Source organism: Ixodes scapularis, unplaced genomic scaffold (assembly GCF_016920785.2).
Source record: "Ixodes scapularis isolate PalLabHiFi unplaced genomic scaffold, ASM1692078v2 PGA_scaffold2__306_contigs__length_199485367, whole genome shotgun sequence".
Taxonomy (NCBI): Eukaryota; Metazoa; Arthropoda; class Arachnida; order Ixodida; family Ixodidae; genus Ixodes; species Ixodes scapularis.
The window spans coordinates 56,150,365-56,173,189 of NW_024609857.1; the positions used below are offsets into that span (position 1 = coordinate 56,150,365).

General features: G+C 44.6%; 1 protein-coding gene across 25 annotated transcripts in view; it reads left to right on the forward strand.

The window, feature by feature from the left end:
* Nucleotides 1-22,825, forward strand: part of LOC8037831 (plasma membrane calcium-transporting ATPase 3) — a 393,495-nt gene that overhangs the window by 363,613 nt on the left and 7,057 nt on the right. For 10 of the 25 annotated variants that reach the window (XM_040501873.2, XM_029992241.4, XM_040501879.2 and 7 more), the window contains one exon: nt 11,581-13,014. The exons of 9 other annotated variants lie outside the window; for them this stretch is intronic. In XM_040501873.2, coding sequence (XP_040357807.1) covers nt 11,581-12,102 — 522 coding nt within the window. In that variant the 3' untranslated portion in view covers nt 12,103-13,014. Of the gene's footprint in view, nt 1-6,559; nt 8,245-11,580; nt 13,015-16,798; nt 16,868-22,825 lie in introns of those variants that run through there. 6 more of the 25 variants (XM_042291871.1, XM_040501896.2, XM_042291873.1 and 3 more) reach the window with 2 other exon arrangements.

Here is a 22,825-nt window from a genome sequence, read left to right on the forward strand (position 1 = left end):
CAATTATTTAATATTGTTTTGGCCTAGTTTCTGAAACCAGTCTTTTTTTAGCTTCTCAAGTAGTTTTCTTTATCCTGAGTGATCTGTGTGTAGTTTTAAGATTGTATTTTTGATTTGAATGTGTTTTCTGTTAAACTAACAAATACCATGTTCTATTATAATACTGATGAGAAGCATATCATGATAAGCACTAGTCACCAACATTTTTTTTCTCTAAAGCTGCACAAGAAAAGAGCATCTCTTTTTGGTTTGGGTAGCCGTTGGAGTTGTCTGACATCGAAAAGGCTCTGTCGAAAAGAATGGGGAAACAGACTGCACCTGGAATGTTCCCATATGACCAGTGCAGTGGTGTTTGTACCCACTAGGTTTCTAACTCTTTCCTCAAGCTTTACAAAAACAAAAATGATGGATGATAATAAAAGTAGCTGAGGAGAACAGAAACAGGTAACAGAACTAACAGCACTTACCCCAAAAGGCACGTTGCCACCAGCAACTGTCTCTTACTGTTAAAAAAAAAGCATGGTTGTTTGTGATCGGTGTGTGACCCCGTACGCATGTTGCGAGCCACGTTGTAGTTGCGATTCACACTTTTACACCACACACTCACGGTTGCTGCGTGCTCTGACCGGGAAGTTGATTTCCTTCTATGTTGTCTGTGCATACTCATTGTCAACCGAAGTTGTGTGCCCACTTCCTTAACAAAGAAAGAGAAATGTGGTTTCAGTTTGTTGGTTTGTGAAATTTTGACCTTTCCGTGTGTGTGTGTGTGTGTGTGTGTGTGTGTGTGTGTGTTTTGATGTTAGGTTGCATCTTGCCTGGTTCTTGTTTCTTTCTTTGTCATTTTTTTTTTCTTACTGCGTTACGTGGGAATGTTTCTGCTGAAACCGGCATCGACCGCAGTGCGTCTAGCAGTGACAAAGATGCCTGTGTCTCGTTTTCCGGCATCTGTGTCGCCCCTCTACTCTTCCCTCCCATTGACGATGCCGTGGTTGCCAGCTGCACCCCCAACCTTCCCCATTCTGCCGCACTGGTCGAGAGTTCTTCCTCGAGAGCTCGAGGAAAAGAGTAGGCCTAACTTTGAGAAGAAACAACTGTTGTGCAAGTCTTGTTTCTTGCCCAAGTCTGCACCCAGATCGTGTTTTACTCAGCCTACAATAAAAGTTTTTTTTATTACACTGTCATCTAGATCTTGCCTTCTATTTAGCACTCTGCCAGTCTGGTTGACTGTACTAATTTTCAATGATCTGCAGTCTGCCTTCATTAGCATGGGCAATGCATTTTCTAATCCGGGAGGAAATGGGCACATTTTTTTTTTAAACCCGTAGGGTGTGTAGCGGTCGTTTACATGAAATAGATGCAGACGTGTTAAGGAGTTAGGCAACAGTATAGTTTAGCAGAATCACAGGTACTTCTTCTAGTGTCACATCTTTGGCTACCGGTTTTCGGTATGTGGTAAAGTTGGCTTCATTTGCGGGTCGTTCGGTTTGGTTGCTGGTGAACTTTCTCGGGGGTATCCGACGAGTCCCTAAACGACTTTTTCTAGTGTGTCTTTTTTTTTTTGTCCTGTCCTCGCCGTTATTAACACCTTGCTTGAGAACATGTGCTGCTGTGACTGCCTATTTATTGGAAAGCATCGCGATATATAGAATGAACAGCCCCACCCAGGCATTTGCATTTGTCAAGGCACTTGTTATTTGTTTTGTGAGATGGAATAGTTCAAAGGGATATGCCCATTTTTCGTCTGTGGGATTTCTCTCTCCAGTTTTTTTGTTTGAGGAGACTGCTCATTTTAAGCCAATGGGTCAGGTAGGGGTCGCACGGTTAAGGGTCAGCCCACAGGCTAGGCTTCAAGGTTACGTTTACGAAGGGCCCGAGCCAGTCACAGGCCTTGCGTTCAAATCTATGAGGCCGGCCAAAGCATACCAAGCTGGCCGTGACTTTTTTTTTTTTTTTTTTTAGCAGCAATGTTTTTGGAAGTTTGTTATGAGGTTTGGGAGAGGGACCACAGTGGGGGAGACCCAAAAGCTGAAAGCATGTGTGTATGTGTGTTTGTAGTTTGGTCTGTGTGTACCAAATGCTCCTCCAGAGCACCAGTGGCACGGCGGTCATTTTCGCCGGTGGTGGTCCACCATCGCGCAGTCGCTTTTCCCTACGAAGATGCACACATACGCGCCTATGCAATGTGCAGCCTAGCAGGTGTAAACTGTCTGAACGTGCGAGTGCGTGCATCCAAAATATGAGTGAAGACATTCCCCTTGGGGGCACGGTTTCTACGTAGTTTCTCGCAGGCTGTTGCAAGAGACGGCCAAATTTTTCATGCTTTAATTTTCGGTTGTGTACAGTGGGAGTGGGCAATTTAGAACTTTGCCCGTCTTCTGTCTGAATTCATCGCAACGTTTCCCTTTCTTTTGACTTTGGCACGTAATTTTGTTTATTGCTGCTTGCTGGTTTTTTTTTTCCGTCCTTTTAATACATGGGTTTAGTCACAGAAAAGGTCAAGAGGGTCTTTATTTTTATTTTTTTTAACGAGCTGCTTAGGCTTGCAGATTGGCCCTAGTATAATAGCAGCAAAAAAAAAAAAGAAAAAAAAAGATGATGATGGTTATTACTATTGGGTACAGTTGCCAACATGTGTAGCAGTCAGTGGCAAGCTCGCAATTTGAAAGTTGTTATTCATACATATTGGGCGAAAATGGAGCGGGCATCAGGCGGGCAAACGAAAATCGGTGTCAGGCCGGGCCAGCTGTCTGAAATTAATAAGAGGCCGCGGGTGGACCGAGCTGGGCCGGGCTCCTAAATATTGACCCATTCAGACCTCTAACGTATGGTTCTATTGAAATTGGGAAATTAGAATGAGCAACTACAAGTGCCTTGATTTTCTTTCAGCAATTGACCCAAAACTGCTTCCTTTTTTTTTTGAGGATCTCTCTTTTTGGAGATCGGTTTAGAGCTCTCGGTGGAGTTGATCATATCTGGGCACATAATCGCTTTCCCTGTCACTGTATTAGCTCTCTCTATTTCTGGGGGTTGCCGTTAAGCTGTCTTTTTCACTTCTCTTCATTCAACATTTGGTGTTACAAGCTTTGCATTTTGTTGTCAGCTGGATGTGCTCTGCTAAGGAGATTAAGACAAAGTTTTGCCACAGAGCCACTGAACGTTTCCAGCCTACCTAAACTCCCGAGCTTCATTTCAGTGTCGCGTCATGGCACTAAAATTGACGGCCTTGTGCATTCGATTTGAACCAGAGTGAGCAAACTTATTAGAGCCTGCTCGCGAGTGGCTCTGCCTGTTTGGCTCCAGTGAAAACTAACAAGCTCGTGACCTTCTGGCCGGTCGTAATTGGTTCCTCTGAATTCCAGATGATGTAAGATCACCCAATCAGAAAGCTTGATTAGCTCCGTTTTTCAATTCAAACAAACACTTTGGGATGCAGCGCTCACTCTGGAAACATTCTGCGGCTCTAGTTTCTTCTAGAAAACTGTGCTGTGGATCCCTTTGAAGGGTTGTGTAGCTGGACTTTTGAAATGTTCTTGCCTGCCTGTATTCATGTTGCAATATCCAAGAAGGCCGAATAGTCATGCCCTAAGTTGCTGCATACCTCAATGCTGGTGTAACTCGGTATGGTAATCTTCAAGTATATATTTTCTTCCTGTGCAGCAACCCCGAAACATTAATAGTCAAAGCATTAATTAAAAAAAAAGGAAGGGAAAAAGTGGCATGTGGGTATGTACAGTTTGCCTATTGTTTTTGCTGTAGCTTTCATTGTTGTCAATGTAGTTGTCAGCTGGGTTATGTCTATTTTTGTGATGGTGTCTTCTTTCCTTGCATCTAAACAGTATAGTGGAATCCCCTTCAGTGTTCTTGTTGTGTTGTGACTGTGTTTTCATGCTTGTAAGGAATCTTTAGAACTAACACTATGTAGTAGTATTTAGTACAACACTAAGTATAACATTAATTTATGATCATAGCTTTTTAATAAAAATAAGTAAAGAATAATGTTACTTTATGATCACAGCTTTAGAGTACAACAGTCCATTGTTCATCTGTCGACCAGGGGTCCTAATCTACACGGTGGGACAAAGTGGGACCATGCCGCTCTCTGTGATTTCCCGGTCCCTTGGTCCTGCTTGGTCCGGCCGTGTAGATTAGGCCCCTGTTGTCCATTGTTTGCTCAATGTACTAACCACATTTATTTCAGGGTCACGTCTGTTGTGTCTTAACACTTCGTTATGGCTTTGTTTGTTGTGACTCTCGTACAACTCTGCAGTACTAAGTCAGTTTGGCCACCATTTGTGACGTATGGATGATAATTGAATGCAAGGACAGAGTTAACAAAAAAATCTCAAATATAAGATGGTTAGATGTGCAATTTATTTGCTGACGAACTATAGTTAAGTCTTCACCTAGTTTTGTGTAAGTTATGCTCTTACTTTATTGGTGTATGAATTATTGAGGATACAAATATCTGTCTTGACTTAATCAGGGTGCTCTCAGGAACTCTGCTATTTTTTTTTTTACATATCAGCAAACTTGGTATTGGTAAGCACTCCACACTTTAGATATATGCTCTAATATCTAAAAAAAAAACTTGTTTCCTTCTTGGCTTTTAAAATTAACCGTAAAATACTGAGCAAGCGTCCACCCAAAATATGGAGATAATTGTGAAAATTGGGGGGAATGGGCACTTGTTAGGTCATCAATTTTACCTATATATGTACTGTGCATATTTTTTTCAGGTGACGCAAAATTTGAGAATGGGCATTTAGTATGGAATGGACGAATGCTCGGTGTTTTATGGTAGATATATATTTTTAGATTTTGCCAAATATCTGTCACTGAGATATGAGCAAAGCTTATTAATGTTGTTGCAGATCTGTTCACCACTTTCTTGTCTTGTATTTGTTGTAAGAAATATCTCGAAGCACTGCTGTTCAATGTTCGTCACATTGTCGGCTTACGTAAAGTTTTTCTACTTGGACTTTTACCGCATATGCTTTTGTAATTACCAGAAGATTGTAATTGATTATGGAGACAAGTTTCAAGTTGCTATTAATTTTATGGCTGCAGTATTTCTATTTGTAGCACATGTTTTTCTGATAAATCTGAATCCAACTCAGTGTAGTTGGGGGGAGGGGAGTTATGTCCTGCCACCTTTTCACAGCACGAAAGAAGGTTGTTTTCGTAAAGCTACCTCCCCCAGAAAATGCCTTGCTTATAAGTGCTACAACCTTAGTTGACTCACAAAATTGAATTAAGAAACAGACTGCTGCTATATTCAAGCATATGTGGTAATTTTCTGTTAAGTAAATTTCATTGTTCTTGTTGCCCCCTTCAGAGCAGCATGCTGTTTCACATATTTAACATACTTCTTTTATAAATTCGTCATCTGTCTTGCTGTTACTAACACTCATGCATGAGGTTTTGTAATAACAGCATGATGTACCAGAATTTAATGGTGGGTTCATTTTCCTCTCTTCTCAGTATGACTATACTGATTACATACCTATATAGATCCTTACATATCAGTACAGTATGTGTGTACTGATATCATAGTCTAAGGCAGGAGCAGAAGTAATTTGTGTTATGCAGTGTGCCCAAGGGTACTGTCAAGGGTAGTCATGCTTTCTTTTGCGTAGAAAGCATATCATATACATTTTATAAAACGAAGTTGACCCACCAACTAGTTCTGTCAAATCATAATAACATGTCTCATTTGTGTGTACACTATCACCCAACATAATGCAGTCCTTCCAAACAATCCCATTTTTTCTAATTATTTGTCCACTTCTATCGTAATTCTACTGAAGGTTTTGGTAAACCCTGCTGCCTAAAAAGGTAACTGACATTGTTTGCATATGTATATTGTATATATGATTATTATCTCCATAATCATAACTGCAGGGCTTTGGTAGAGATCTTTTTATTGCATGTAAACTTGATGGTTCTTATTGTTAGGGTTGCAATAGTTCCAGTGCATTTAGCAGGAATTGTGTTCACTTTCTTATATAGACTTAAACACTAAAACACATATAATTCCAGGATTGTTTTGGCTCAGCATTAGTAGATATTTTATTCTCTTGCCACCGTTACGTGGATGACTATTACATGTAGGCACTCATAAACATAGGCAGGAGAGAAGGAGGTCCAGGATCGTGGCCCATTTAGCACAGAATGTGTCTTACAAGACATTTTCTATAAAGAAAAATTGTTTCGAACGAGCGTGTTAATGGGTGACTCATTGGGAGCTTTCACAGCCATTAATATGATTATGTTCAATGATTTTTGAGCAACAACTGAAACAATCTGTCTAGTTATAAACAAAATTAGCATTCTGCCAAGTCAGCTCTAGGATGTGCACAAACGAGGTGAAATTAACCATGCTAATTCTGATGGAGCAGTAATGATGCCAAATTCTGAAGAGAGGATTCCTGCATAGCCTTCGACAAATGCACAGGATGCCTCGCTTCTTCGGCGGCAGAGAACAGTCTTTTTCGTTTCGTCAGCTCTGTTCTCTGCTAGACCATGTGCGGGCCGTATGTGGGCCACGATTTTTCTGCAGGGTCCCACGCCTGCGGTTTCTTGCGACCACTTGGAGCTGGTCAGTGGGATCAGCGGGAGCGTTGCTCAGCTGCGTCGCCTGTCGGCTGTCAGCCACCAGACAATGATTTCTTGAGGACGTTCGTCGCCGCCCAAAGTTAGACACTGCAGCGTTGATGCCGCTTGCGCACTGGACAGCGCTTCGTGGAAGTGACCGCTTCGACTCGTCCTTACGTGACAGCGGTGACCTTTTTGTCTATGGTCTGTGCATGTTGTGTTGTGGTTGTGAAACTCTTACTAAAAGCCACGGGCTGTGGCACAAGGTTGTCCTTACATCAGCAGAAGTAAAGAAGATGTGTGTGGAAATTGGAGAAAGGAACGGGACTCTCACATTCGTGCCTCTCAGTTGAAGTATTTTAGGGATGCACATGTCAGTTTTGTCTTCTCTATTTCTTGCGTCGTGAGCTTTCTTGAGCATCTGGTCAGTGTATAAGGTTGCTACCTTTTTGTACAGGCCATTGCTGTAATTTTTTTTTTTGCTAATGCTCTTTATGGCTGCTCAATTTATGTTGTTTTAAGGTCTTATTCATGATGGATACCCTCTCACATATTCCGTTCGATGGGCAGAATACAGCAGCTGTCTATTTGAGGTTTCATCTGTAATGTAGAATGTTAATCTAACAAATCAATTTGGATTTTTGGTCCTCTGCCCTTTGGTTTTTTTAATTGCATGATTTCGTTTCGATGACGTAGGACGATACAAACGGAGCCTTTGGGGGCTTTAGACCTTTTTCTGTTGACTAACCTACGTACCATATTTTCTTGAGAATAACTTGCACTTTTTCTCAACAAGGCCCCATGTCTGCTTCGCTGCAGTGCTTGCAGGGAGCTGTTTATTTCAACCTAGGAAAGGAGTCTAATGAGCCCATAAGATCTTCATTTAAAAAAAAATAAAATTAATTTGCACTCACTTTTGGGCGTATTAAGCATTATGCTCAGTGTTGCTACCAATACAGGCGTGAAAATGTTTTTTTTTTTTTCTTATCATTGACCGCAGCAATTGGCTCTCTGCATGCTGCGTCGAAAAATAGATGCTTGGGCCTTGTTGTTAAGCAGGTTACACTTGAGAAGATATGACTGAGGAGACTTTGTGAGTCATTTCAAATGACCATTTGTACATGTTTCTGTATATTGCTTGTTCTTGTTAAGATTCATTTGCTGTTCAAGTTGTTCTAGCAGTGTGGGTGTCACAGGTGGGGAGTTTAACATAAAGCCAAAGATGTGATACAGAGAGCTTGATGTACCTGTGGCTAGAAATATTGGTTCAACTGTTTTGACTGTCAGTACTGTCTTTACGTTTAACAATAAGTCGAACAGGGAGCTGAAGTTCGCAAATGTGGCTCCTAACAAGTAATCATGCTGCGAGACTTCGCTAGTCCTATTTTGTCCTCTGCGCAGTGCCCATTTAAAGTCTGGGACGTACTGTGCTCATTACTGTAGGCTGAGTAAGATATGTCTGCATACCTCTCGGGAGTATGTATTAGGTATTGTGAACATCTTGAGGATCTGTCTGATACTGGGAGATATCTGTTTTTCATTCCTTGTTTACTTTCTTTGTCCTCTTCAATCAAGTCGTCTCTTATATATTTGATCGAAGATCCATAGAGCTCATGCTAACAAGTAAAGAAGAAACATAATGGACCGAAATTTCGTGTGGTTACTCTTTTCTTTATGAAAATACTTTTTTTTTTTCAGTGCTTTGTTAATGTCTGTATGCTGTTTGATGGCCAGTCAGTGCATTTTGGGTCAGGTCACTACTGCGTCTCATGTGAGTGTTCTTACGTCGGAGTCCCCCCTCGATTCACTCGACTCTCGGAGGGTGGCCATCCCCCACCTTCCGTTTACGCCGTCGCGTCGTGGACACTGCCGAGCGCAAGGGAGTGCTCGCAACAGTTCCTCTTTTTCTCTCTCAGTCTCCCTTCTCCTGCTTTCGCCATTTTGGAAAACAGGGAAGCAGCTAGCTGAGCTGCATTTTGTCGGGGCCAGGCTGAGTCGCTTCTCTTTCTCGTGCTTCATTTACCACACCCCTGCCTTCTCTCTCCTCCATCATGCACTGATATCTCTCCAGCCTCCCTGGGAAATTGTCCTTGTCTGTGCCACACATTCTGCCTTGGTTTAAACTTTGTTTAGCTTCCTTTCTTTCTTCCCCTTCTCGCTCCCCCCTCTCTTTTCCTGCTCTCACATCTTTTCTACTTCCATCTGTCTGTCCATCTCTTTCCCACATTAGTCGGCAATATTTGGAACTGAAACATTCGCTCTCGGAAGAGCCGTACATCCCTGTGCAGCATTCTGGAGACTCGGTGACGACAACAGGCACTCGTAACTGGATGAGGGAAATCGACCCCATGCCCCACCGTTTTGGGAAAGCCCAGCGAGAAAGTCAGCGACTTTCCAGCACAGCGAGCAGCGTGCTCGGAGTCCTCGGGGAGGCGACTGTGTTCCACTTGGGAGGTAGCTCAATGAGAATGCGCGGAAGACGGAAAAAAAAGTGATGACCGCTCTCAAGAAAGCCTATACCAGAGCTAAAGCGTGTCATCTGAAAGTGTTTGCGGCTGAGGTTTAGTCAAAAAGAAAAGACGTGCCGGATGCCGTTAGATGAGTGAGATGAGTGGATTAATTGGAGGGGCTAGCAACTGTGTGCAATGCTGTGGGTGCCCGTATGATGCTTTGAGGAGCGGAATCTTTTGCACATCCGGTCCCTCCGGTGGTGTCTCTTTTCTCCCCTCACTCCCTCACCCACCTCTCTGGTTTGCTTCCCTTCGAATTCCCAAGAGATTTCCAACAGTTCCCTGCCCTCTGTACCCCCTTACATACGAGTCCTTTGTAACGATACTGCACGTCCAGTGGAAAAACCCTTTGAGGACCTCCATCCCTGTTTTTTTCTTTCCTTGCATTCTTTTCATCTTTCTTAGAAATTCTTTTCTTAGTCTGATTTCTGATTTGTTTTTCACTGTCACAACTATTGTTTCTAGAGTCTTAGGAGCACAGCCCTTCCAAATTTATTCCTGACCATTTCCTCACACTGACACTTCTTAAAAAGAAAAAAAAAAGAAAGCTTCTTGAATTGTTGGCAGCTCTTTTGGATGCCTGCCCTTGTGGCAACACTTTCATCGGTCAAGGTGTTGAAAGTTTCACAAATGCAGCATCTAACTATCTCAAGCACGGTGCAATTACTGGAAAGGTAAAGTTTGCTTTTAGTTTTAGCGTAACTCACCCCGGTAGTATGAATGCGACTGACGTAATGCTTACAGTAACTTAATTATATTTTTTTTCTTTTTGTTGCTTTTTTGAGTATAATGCTTCTGGTGATTGCCACTGCAGTTTTGCATTTCATTGCCTGTGAATACCTGCTGCCTTACAAGAGGAAGCTCATAAAGTGGGATGGACAGCAGAATGTCCTCTATACATGTAAAGTTGTTCCCATGCAAAACATGGTGTACATGCCTTGGTAGAGAACGAGGTATATGTGTGGATATACATCAACAACTCACTGGCCTTAGACTTGTTTTTTTGTGCATATATATATATGACACTGCCATCTCTGTGACAAGACATATATTTACTTACTACTGGTCAATTCCAACACATACAGTTCATTAACCTGGCACATACTCCTGATCTTGCAAACCGCCGGACAAGCATCAAAATGACATGATGATCACAGTACCTAATACATTTTAAAGGGAGGGGTTCACGAGTCTGCCAATTTCTTTTATCTCCTGACTTGTACAACAGCAATGTGCAACCATGTCATGAGCCAGTGCTGTGGGACAAGACCCCATAGCAACAGCCACTGCATCCTGTATGGCACACACTCCCTCAGTACAAAAGCGTGCATGATGCTACCGTAGAAGCTACTACCAAAATTCTGCAGCACATGACAGCTGTGGGCACTGCCACTCCCTTGGTTGATCTCCTAACAGGTTCCGGCTTTCGGATATCCTTTCCTCTGCCCACAGGCACAGTTTATTTGTTTATTATTATTCTTTTTTTAAGTGCTATTGAGCTTTACCCTTGCTCTCCCTCTGGCCCTTTCCAAAACAATTAAGAGAAACATTGCTTACCGTGTCCCCCATTTGAGGTCTTTGTTTTCTTTACACTGCATATGACAAGGCTTGGCGGAGTAGAAGCTTTCGTTTTGTTTTCATGCCATTGTGACGAAGTAGCATGCAAGAGGCATTTGTTGCAAATTTATTATGGGCATCACTGCTCTATTCATCTCTCTGGCCTTCGTTTTCTTTTTTGTTTCTGCTTGCTGATGTCAGTCCCCCTTTTTGACACCGAGGAACGGTTCCTGCTGGAAACAACACCCTTTTGAGATATCTAGGGGATTGCAAAAGAAAAGAAAAAAAGACAACTTTGACCATCCCATACAGGGTATTAAAACATGTATTGTTGGTGCAGTGCCAGTAACACGGTAAAGACACCCTTTGCATGAGGAAATGGTCAGGTTGCGAAGCAGGCAATTTGGTTTGGTGCATGTGTAGAGCAGAAGTGCTCATCTCATGCACACGCCACTTTTTGTAAAGTCCTCTTTTTTTTTTCTTTTTCTTTTTGTGCCTGCGGATTTGGTTATGTGCTTGTCAGTTTGGTCTGACCAGACTGACTGCTGGAGGAATATTTTGCTTTTGCCGGAGGAAACATTGGGCCTCCCACTGGGAACTAAAGTGCCTAAACATTTTTCCGGGACGAACGACGAGATTATGCGCTGCTTGGGGCTACGTCTACTTCGCCGCCACCACCGCGGCTTAAGGGAGTTCGTTTTGCGGCGGGTCGCCCGGAATGCCTTCGCTCTTTGTCAAGCCATGTCCAATGTAAAAGTAAACCCGCCGAAGAGACGTCAGGCGGCTCCTACCGTCAAGCCGCATTCCCGAGCTCCAGCCGTCACTCTGGTGCAGGCGCAGTGCTGGCTCAGTGGTGGCTCTGCGCACCTTCATTTTTTTTTTCTTCTCCCCCGCCCACTTTTTTTTTCCCGGGTTCCAGCTTCGGGTAGTGAGGGCCTTTAAGAGCACACTGGAGGACGTGGAGGACAAGCGTAGCGTTCATAGCGTCCACAGCTTGCACAGCTTGCGAAGCTCCCGGAGCCACCCGGGGGGCACCCGGCCGCTCTCAGACATTAGCTTCATAGACGAGGACGGCAAGACCCCGTCGCTGCCCAGCGACGCTTCCCCCGGCACGCCCAAAAAGCCCGTGGTCGGCGCGACGACAGCCGCCGGCCGTCCGGCCAAGGAGTCCCTCCTGGGCCGCGGCCAGCACGGCGGCGGCGCGGCTCCGAACCACCTTCCGTCGGAGACGGCACCGCTGGTCTCGGACCGTGCGGGCGCCGGCAGCTCGTCCCCGCCCATGACGCCGCGGAGCTTGGGCAGCCCGTCATCGTCGACGTCTTCGTCGAGCGGTGCACCAGACAACAACAACCGGGCGAGCTTTTCGAACCCGCTCACCCAGGGCTACAACCTGCTGAGCGAACCGCCCCCGCTGGGCAAGCTGCACGAAACGAGCATCTGATGACTGTGGGGGCTGTGCGACGCAAACTCCTCCACGCCCCTTCTTCCTGCGTGCCCCTCGGAAAACCTCCCGCGGTGGCCTCTGGTCTTTTTTTTTTTCTTTCGGGGCGGTCCTTTGGTGGGGGGATGGCAAGGCAATGCCTCCGTGGCCCGGCTTCGAGGCGACGAGTTGCCGAGATGGCCGACGTTATTGTTTGATCTGTCGTAACGCTATCTCTTCCCTTTGAGCTTCATTCCAAATTTAGCGTAAAGTGAACTCGAATATTTTACAGTTTGGGTTGTTCTTGCACACAAGACGAGCATACTACATGATTGGCCGTCCATTGCAAGGGAAAACAGTGCTGCTGTAAGGCGGCGTTGCTTTTCCTCCGTGTTTCGTATCTAAAATGATGGTGCGATTCATACTTATGTGAAAGTTATCCCTTAAGTATGAAATAGACGAACTCCTTAAGTTCTTTACGTCGTTCGTGCAAGTGCGGCCATAAGATAAAAATCGTTGCCACGAGGCGCATGAATCTCGCCATCCCTCTGCGTTCCGCTCCCTCCTTTCGTTTCCTTTCCCTCGGGGCATCTAGGCCTTCGCACAGGGTCGGCTCTTCGGCAGACTGTTGTGGCAGCTGCATAACAACGGTGCTTCCTACTCTGGGCTTACTGGAAGGGGGTTTTGGTGGGCGTGGCTTACTCAGGCTCCCAGTTAGTTTCTCGCAACAAGCACCATCCGAGAGCATCCAAGGGAGCTAGCTGGGATGGGTGCATAAAGGGTTGCCGAAGGTAATTTCATCACTTCCTTTCTCTTTCCTGGATAGTCTAAAGTGACCATGGTATTGGGCAAAGGTATCTCCTCGCAGCAAAGCGAGGGAAAGTGCACTTGATGAGATCGTTAAACAAACCGTCCGAAAGTCCCGGAGGCCTTTTGGGGGGGGGGGGAGGGAGAGGGGAGGAGGAAGAGGAGGGAGGGAGGGAGGGAGGGAGGGAGGGAGGGAGGGAGGGAGGGAGGGAGGGCAGGGGTGGGGCAGGTGGAGGGCAGAGGGTAGCACAGGTTTTTGAGTGTGCCCACAACTTTTGGGCCCAGGCGCCTACCCTGTGCGGAGGGCAGTGCCTTCCGCTCTCGTGAGATGAGTCCTGCCTTCTCGACCTGGTAGATGCAATTAGTACCGTTCACTCGGGTCCCCAGACTTCCCAGTTCCCTGGTCCCCCCTCCCCCATACACACTTGCAAAACACTAACAACGAGGACAGCAGACTTTACGCGCGAGAAGCGACACATGGGGCCGCCGGGAAGAAGTCGGTCACTGCAGAGCGCCGGTGTGTGGACGAGAGCCCGCAATCTCGCACCAGTTCCGTGTGCTTGGAGGGATGAACAGACCCGGGAGATTGCCTGCGGCTGTGCTGTACAGGATGTCCGTTTCTGTTTTACACTGATGTGCGTGAATGCAGGAACCATCTGAGCAGTGGCAGTCCTTCTTCAACAAGGCTTTTTTTGGGTGTTTCCCTTGGTTTTATCATTCAGAGCAGTGTGCTTGGTTTGTTCGCTTTCGTTTTTTTTTTTCTTGAACTTCCTTCCTTGCTCAGAGTTTTGTCGTCTGTCCGGTCCAGTATTTTTCTGCTGTTGACGCTCTCTGCCTTTTGCCGAGCCGGCTCACACTTGAATGGCCATTCTGGCGATACCATTGTTTTTACCTTGCTTTACAGGGGAGCTTTGTTGTTCTTGTTGTACGTTGGACCTTCTGCAAAGGCGCCCAAGAAGTGTGATATTTTCGAGCACACGTCGCAACATGCACGACTGAAACCCTTTTTCCTCTCTCTTTAAATGTCTGTCTCCACAAAGATTGTCCATTCTAACATAGACGCGGATGTGCGAGTGTGCACATGTCTATGCTTGCACACATTTCATCTTTGTAGGAGGTTGGGGTTTTCCTTACTTTTCGTCGTCTGCTCATTGTTCATGGTGATGTGTGGTTACACTTCATGGTTCTTCATCCTTGCGGGGTGGGACGTTCTTGAGCTTTCTCGAGAACGCGGAAACGACATGTTTTTGTTTTTCAGCGGTGATACTCGTGTTGCTGATGCTGCCATTTCTCGTTTTGCGCCTTTTGAAGTGAGCACTCATTGCCCGTCGTTTTCACCGCTGGCCATTGAGAAACGTACCGGCTGGGGGCAAATCGCGCTCGCAGACCACGTAACCTTTCAGCAAACGAATGCAACTGCTGAAGCAGACAAGCAAACTAGCACTACTAAGTCTCTTTTCAAAGCACACTGGAAAAGAGAGCAGCTTCCTTGCAGTAGTTCCAGTGACAGCCTTCGTAGAAGCAGCGCGTAGGTTCTTTGCGTTCTCGTCGTCAAACCTGAATGCGTGTTCCCTCCTCTCACCGGTTCGGTTGCCGCAGAGTGATGCTGCCATTTTCCCCTGACCGTAGTGGGGAAAGCAAACTAATCACTGCACGTTCAAATTTTTCTAGGCATTGAAACGCGTTTGGCCTGGGGAGGTCGCTTGAGTTTATGGCACATATGCATGCATCTTTGGCACATGTGTATGTGTGGGCTCCCATGTGCAGGGGTGCGTGTGTGCACACCCCCTGGTGGATGGGAAGCAGTGAATATGCATGTGGTTTGGGACCTGCATGTCTGCGATCGAGCAGCTGTCGACCATTCTTGCCATTTCATTTCCGGCTCTTTTTGCGTTTCGGGAAATTACCCTGGTTGCATGCTGGCCGTTCGAGGCTCAGCATGGTGGAAAAGGTAGACTGTGGTTTCGCGAGGCTCCCCCGTGCAAAGCGGGGTTCCCGCAATATCTGCGAGCAGTTGGCATTTTGGCGAGCGGTTCAAATGCCAGTCTTCCTTTTGCTCAGAAAGCGGTAAGCTTTGGGAACAAGGTCATGGTGGAACGCAAAGCAGCTTGTGCTCCCTCAACGCCACCCCGGCTTCCTGCAGGGGCCTCTTGGCTGCCTGGCGAAGGGCAGCCATCTTGTTTCGGTACTATCGATGTGCACTCCATCTGTATTAGGAAAGTGGCACTAGAAACCAGCAGCCTCGTGCAGAGGTCACAAACTGCACGCCGGTTCTCCAGTGAGCTTGCTTCTTGAAAAGGGCAAAAAACAAAGCACGAACAAACTAGACTAATAGTCGAGCCACCGCGGACTAGAGACGAGTACAAATCTCTTTTGCTCCCCGACTCTTCTTCCCGAGGATGCACCTGCACTGTAGTTGGGGACACGGGAGCAAACGAACAGCTCTTGTATTTCGTTTGATTTGGGTAGGAGCTCTAGTTGCGGTAGGCCCCTTTCCGCGGTTGGCATGTCTATGTGTGTACACTCTTGCGTGGCTGTGTGCGTGCATGTGCGACTAGTGGGCATTTAGCCGGGGTGAGGCAGCCATCTACGTTTCTCGGGAACGTGATGTCGAGTGGGTCTTGCAGCTTTCTTCTCGTAGTGAGGGCAGTTCCATAGTTGGCTAGCTTGTGTTTCGAACACCGAGACGTAGAGCAACTTGAACTTAACTGTCTTTTGGAGGAGCTCCCGCAACTGAAGCAATACCATAGCACTTTTGTAAGATACTTTTCCGCCATGGTTACCGGGGACGCAGGGGTTTTTGGAATTTTCCTTGCTGCCTGTCAAGAGTGTGGTGGCCACTTGCATTGTTGGCTGGCAGGCCGGTTGGCTTGTCGGTCGGAGGGACGATTGTTTTGGGCTCTAATGGGCCGGCTTGGTCTTCTTGTGTGGTAGCATTTGGAGCGGAAATGTTTGTTTAACTGAGGACTCATTGCAAGGTGGGATGGAGATTATATAAGGCCATGTTTAGTTCTACCTTCTGTCACTAATAATTCCCATTTCCTTAACACCACACAATTCTTCCTTTAACAGAAATTTGAAAGGACTGCCGTTTTCAGTCTCTTGTTGAGTTTTTGGCACGATTGTGGATTGTTATGGATGCCTTGTTGAACTTGTTCTATTGTGCGCAAAGACAACTTGCTGCATTTCGGAGAGGTGTTGCAGAGTTTCTCGCATTAGTGTAAATACAATGGGAAACAAGAAACTAGTATAGTGTCTGTTTCACTTCTAACAAAAGAGCAAAATGAACATGGTGAAGATTTCTTTTTTGTTGTTTATGAGCAGCAGATGGAAACCTGATGTACAAAAAAAAAATAGTGAGTGAAATTCTGTACAGGAGGTACACTAGAACCCTATATTAAACTGGAGACCCTGTGGATGTCGCAGCTTCGTCGTTGCACATCTCCACTTCTCCGTTCATCACAACCGTTTCCTGTGTGCCTGTGCTGCGGTGCGGCATTAACAAAGCCACTGTTTCAGTGGAGAAGGAGAATGCCATCTTAGCCGTGCCTCGCATTTGAGAATGCGGGACGCAAGAAGTCCCGGTCAGGGTTTGCCCACCACAAGGCTGGCTTTTGGAGTCTGCAGAGGAACGACTAGCCACGTCGGAAGCAGCTTTCTCACACGCAGTTGCTTCTGTAAAGAAAGCAGTTGCTCACCCACAACTTGCTCACACGACACGACCAGTCTGTGTTTACTTCAGCTTCTTCGTTGTTGTTTTTTTTTTCTTCCGATTATTTGCGTCTTATTTCGAGTTTTGGTATTCACCAATTTGTTTGGGAACCGTGGAAACCAGGGGAGGGAGGGAAGAGTGGTGTTTCAGAAGCCTTGGTTAATGAGCTCTCATCACCGCCTGATGCTATCTCCCAAGGTGATTGGCGGAGAGTTGCAGGATCGATTGATTCCAGTTCCCTACAGCAAGAGTTCAACAGATCAAGCTGTAAGAGTCTTTGAGATGTTGGAACCCTCCCTCTTTTCCTGCACCCCGTGCCTGCTGCGTCGCCCCCCCCTGAGTTGGACTCTGTAGCCGCCCTTTGGTTTTCAGTAGCCTAGTGTGCGACTTACGACCTGCGCTAGGCCCCCTCCACATGCCTGGCTTCACTTCCGGCGTTCCACCCGCTTGGTTGATATGAGCTCCTTTTACGGAGTTTGGGAAGCCACTGCTCCAATGTGCCGACTCTGTCTGTGGGGTTGTAACAGGCACTGTTTCACGTCAGATAGTGGGATGGACTTAATTTCAAGCTTAGGCTTTTGTGCTGTGAATTTGGGTGGCCAACTCTGGAAAGGCTTTGTGGAAGAGAATTCGGTGAAGCCAGGCACAGGGGCTTTTTTTTTTTTAATTTTTGCTTGTTTACTAGAAGAGCTCCTAAGCTGCATGTCAGCTAGTTGTTGATTGCTCTTGGTCTATGGGGGCCCATGTGGCTTAATGCGGTTGGAGTGAAGTACTTGTGGTTATGTGATTTGTGGTGGAGTCCTGTGGTGTACTGCCCCTTCAGATGCAGTTTTTTTTAATCTGTATGTAAGCACAAATGGTATATTTATGTATCTTCTTTCTCTCCACAATTCGATTTGTAATCATTTGTACCACAAATGCCTTCTGCATTCGTAGTAACTAAAGTGTTCAGCTTTTTTTTTATTTTGAATATTGAAAGCTGTTCAAGATGCACTGTGCTTTAAGTTCTTTTAAAGCTTTAGGGTGCCAAAGAAAGCAAGATTATAAATGGCTGAAATGCATGAACCAAAAGTTCTGGTGTCTGTCAGTAGGATGTAAACCTCATGAGGTGCATATTCAGGTGCATTAAAACAAAATTACTCTGTTAATTAGTCGGGGTGCTAAAAGTTTAACGCAACTTAAATGAAACTTCAATAAAAGGGTACACAACAGGGCAGAACTAAGTAAAAGAAAGTATTACGTTCTTCAATCTAAATTTTGGTCATTTGCTAAGTTTGAAAAACTTTGCAGATGACATGCTTGTTCTTACAACCGTTAAGGTCTCCGTAGGTCCCAGTTGGGCTTTGAGCAGTTCACTTTGAGTGATCACTCAAACATAAATTATTACAATATTTTCTGGTTTATAGTCTGTAGCTGTACAGGGTGTCCCAAAAAATATTTTACAAGGTTTTTTTCATTGCAGGAATAAACTATGCATCACTGAATGCCAATTTTCCACCCAAATATAGCTCTAGAGGTCCAGACCACATGCCAAAGTTTCATCACTAACTGTTATCTGATTGAAAAGTTATAAATAATTTTTTTTTTAAAGTTTTCAATGGGAAAATTGTGGCCGACCGAGCTCTCGAATACATGGAGCTCTATGGCGTTTGTAAATTTTCTTTGGGGACACCCTGTTTATTCATAAAAGTTAATGTACTTTATTATGCGGACTATACAAGAATGATTTTTTCAAGATCTCTTGATATTGGTGCAGTTGTCAAGACCACACTGTTTTGTGTTGGGTGTTCGTCAGCAAGAAAAGCTGAGGCTTTCAGTGTGTTGCTTTTGATCTTCATGCTTCCGTCGGTAATGCTCAAATTTGCTGCACCCAAGTGGAAAACATGGATCAAGCTGGGTCTTGATGGCATTAACATCCACTACTTGTGCTTGTAAAATCATCTTGATGGCATTAACACCCACTGCTTGTGGTTGTAGAATCATCACTGCAGGTGAAGAAGTGACTCTGAGGTCTTTCAGAAACCAATATCGGGGCACCTATGAAATGTAGAAGAGTGTTAATGCTCATTTTCATTTTTGTTACGACTGTAGGGAGTATATAAGAACTATTAAAAAAAGATTAATTGTTTCATTAGTCATGGGATTCAGTTTTCTTTGGGAACTAACTACTTGTAATTTTTAACAAAAGTACCTAAGTAATCAATACTAAAGTAAAACACCTCATGTGGATTATGCCCCAGGCGCAGGTTATCCTGGGAATTGCACTTTTTTCATCAAAAGTTTGCCCCTGTGAACTAGACACCATATGTGGACTATAGTCAGGAAAATATGGTACTTCACTATTTCATGAAATGCCTATTGATTGGACAAGGTAGATGAATATATGAAATATAAACTCCACAATCCAAGTCTTGTTGGTGCCAAAGAAATAGGCACTTCTGCAAATGATATCCTTGCAAGAACCGAAGCGCACTCATCTGCAGAGTCTGTATACATCATGGTTAGTCTTCGAAGAATAAGCTTCGTGCACTTGCGATTTCCTGGCCTTGTACTAGGGCCTGCGAGCCGAGTTTTGTGTAAATGCGGCCTACCGTAAAATCCCAAGAGGTAGCCCACCTAACATCAAGAGAAAATCGAGTGAAAATAAGGAGTGGGCTAATTTTTGGTGTACAATCAAAAAAAGTTTTAAAAAATTGCTATTATTAGGTTGTGTCCCTTCCATACTTGTTATAGTGGCGAGGGGCAACAAAGCAAAGATCACTGTACTTCCCAGTCAGCAACGTTTGCTTAGATCCTGTCATTGCTAACTAGCCGCATTTACGCTGAGGCCGTCATTGATCCCAACACTCCTATATCACTAAGAGCGGGCTATCTTTCGGTATTTAAAAAGAATATAGCAAATCAAGCCAAAAATAGGGATGGGCTATTTTTTGGGGGTGAGGCATCTCTCGGGATTTTACAGTACATAAATTTGTAAGTAGTAATTGACGATTCAAGTTTTTGAGCTATCTAGGCATGCATCGGGTTGTTTTATAAAATCTTGCAAACTTTTTAAGTGGTGGTAGGACAGCATCCAGATTTGGGAAAGACGACGACAGGGTTGCACTAGCAAAGAAAGCTTAGTGAAACATATGTTGCATTTGGGGAAAAATTGAGAGCACTTCTTTGACTTGCCCAAAAAGTATTTAGTCTAGTTGACTCCAGCCGTCGCATTGATAGAAGTTGATACTGCACTTGGGAAGCTTAAACTTTTGGCAATGAATTTGACCAGGAATTCGAATTGCAAGCACCTCGCTCTTTTGCTCCAAGCGCTCGAGGCGACGGCACTGGCGGGGCAGTACACCTTCCATGTGGAGCTTGCGGTTCACAACTGCCCACCGTGTCTCGAGACTTACTGGGCTTAACAAAAGGCCTTTTTTTTTTAAGACTCCTGTCTTGCTTTGGAAGTCCGTTGTGGTGTCTCGTCACTCGTAAAAGCGAGATAGGTGCAACTCGGCTGCTATTCACAGTTCCACACCAAGTTCGACCACAGCCAAAACCACCAGCCGATGGAGCCACTCGAGCAGCACAAAAGGCCCAGCGTCACAACGCTCGTCGTCTGTGTATTTGCTATCGCCAACTAAACCAGTTGTGCGTAAAAAAAAAAAATGCAGGATTTTTGCACTTTTATTGGCACGCATTATTGGTTTAGCCAGGGACAGCAAACTCATGAAAGATTAGGAGTGCCGTTAGGACAGTCTTTTGGGCACTGCTTGATTGGCTCTGTTATATCACAGTGCCGGATGAGGTCCGACTTGGTGTGTAACGGCACGTGGCGGGTCTTACCGAGACTCTCTAACCGTTCTGGTTTCGCTTTCGTGTGGCAGTAGTTGCGGCCCAAGGTGTCCTTGCTTCCACTTTGGCAAACGAATGCGTGTGTGGCCTGAAAAGAGCTTGTGCGTAGAGGTTGAGGCTGCGTGCACTTGTTCTGCTCTCTGTCTGCGTGCGTTGCCTTGGTTTTCTCGACAACCGCCTGCACCCCTTTTGGCTGTACTACCATTGAGAGCTGCCAGTATTCTGTTCCAATTGTTGCATCATGTTCCTCTTGCCTATCGAATTTCGTTCATCTTTCTGAAATTGCTGGGAGTAGAGAGAAGTGTCAAAAAGAGTTTTTTTACTTTTTTTTTTTGTGTTGTACACAAACAACACTACGGAGCAACATTTTTATTTTTAATGCGAAACAGAGGGGCAGCAGCCAGTGTTTTTGTTGCGTTTCACACTGTTTGTGGAGGGACATTGCTCATTGAGAGATGCTCAAAGTGTTGCTTGTGCAGCTGGTAAGTGACGTGCCATCTTCCTTGGCATGGATTTTGAAGGCCCGTAGACTCACACTTTGGCCTTCCCCGGTGGCCCCGTCTCCCAACACTTGGGTACCTCTGTCCTGCAGTTAACCAATCATTGGAACGTACCATGACGCCTCCAGTCAAGTTGGCTGACCTAGTGACTTGCGTTCCGAGGCATGCGCTAGGCCTCAAATAGCCAAATGCTTTTTCCAAATGCTGGCCGAGGTTGCTTTCGGTTGTTTTCTTCTTTTTTGGAGTAGGCAATGCCTTTGATGGCTTGTGGCTTCCCAAAGATTTTCTCTTTGTTTTCTGTGTTTATTAGGATGCAATTTTGTCGGTTTTAACGGGGCATTTTGCACTGTCTACTGCTTGATTTGATTTTAGTGCGGCGAGCGGCAGTTTCATCTACAGTAGTTGTGCAGACCTTCTAGGCTCTTGAAAATGCTGATGTTAAAATGAATAGGGTGTTGGTGCCTGTGACAGACGATTCCTACTTGGTGCAAGCTGACATCCTTGACGCTGTTGATTCAAGAAGCCTGGTTATGAGAAGAAACTGGCCAGGCAGACCCCTCATTGATAGTGTATATAAATCTCATAAGCCCCGTACGCAAGTCCAATACCTAAGAATTGTTCTGTCAGGTATCGGACCAACAGGCTTTAATCCTTTGCTCTATGTGGCCCATCTTTTTCTCTTTTTAATTTATTTTTTATTTTTAAAGCTTCGTGGCTTGTCTGTTCTTTTGTATTGTTTCTCATCATGTGACTAGGAGTAAATGACAGAGAATGAGTAAATCCCTTCGGTCATGACAAATTTGCATAGACTAGGAAGGAATACAAATGACGCATATGTAATCATCTACTTATAGTGCTTCTTGGCAGCTATTTTTTTTTTTTTTTTTTTTTGGTTTGCCACTATTTGCTTATGCCTGGAGCTTGAGGGTCATTTGGGGGTGCATCCAGTAAGTGGTATCATTGGAATTAGAGCTTTGTCATGCAGATTTATAACTTTTTGTTTGTTTTTATTCACTCGTTTCTTGTCTTTCTTTGTACTGCTTTGTTGATTTTTGCAGTAATACATATATCTGCTAACATGTTCATTTATTCAATTCGAAAGCATAAAATTGTGTTGTTTCTTACTCTTCATTCTCCTGCTACAAATTTTGTTGCAAAAATTGGCTAAAAAGACATCTGCATGTCACTGCACAATGTTGCCAATTAGGTAGATATGTAAATTCATACTTTCAGAAGCTGTAGTCGGCTTTTCATTTAATGAAACATGCCTTTCGCACTGTAAACAGGAACTCTGCTACTACTTTACAAGAATAGCTCCTGGAACCAAGAAGTAGTTTTTTGTGAAGCCTTCAAACGAAATTTTCATTACAGAAGTATGAAAGATTGAATGTGTTTCTCCTGTCTGCCTGGACATTAACCACTTGGTTGAATGTATGTGACAGACAGGCAGGACACCCTTTAAGGGCCAGTCCTGCCTCAACTTCTAGCTTTTGATTTAATATTGCATGCATACTGTAGCGTCTTCTGTGTGACTGGAGATCAGTTCTTTCTTTTGTCTTTCGCATACTGCAATGCTCTTTAGTTATAATCGTAAAACCACAATTATTTCTAACAAATATTTTCATTTCACTAATGAGTTTGTTACTGACATCTTAGCTCTAGTAATATTGGATATCTTAAAAAAAAAAAAGAAATGGCTATCACATATTGGGAGTATTCCTACAGTGGAAAAGCTGGTTTAAGTCATTTTCTTGTGCAATCTAAGTATTTTTTTAATTGATTTTTTTGTTTTTTTGTTTTTGAAGTTTAGTTTTTATTGTATATTCATTACGATCTGGTGAAAGTTCCTGTGTTCCCGAAATTAAAGCGTGTGTCTCTCGAGGTGTTTTGT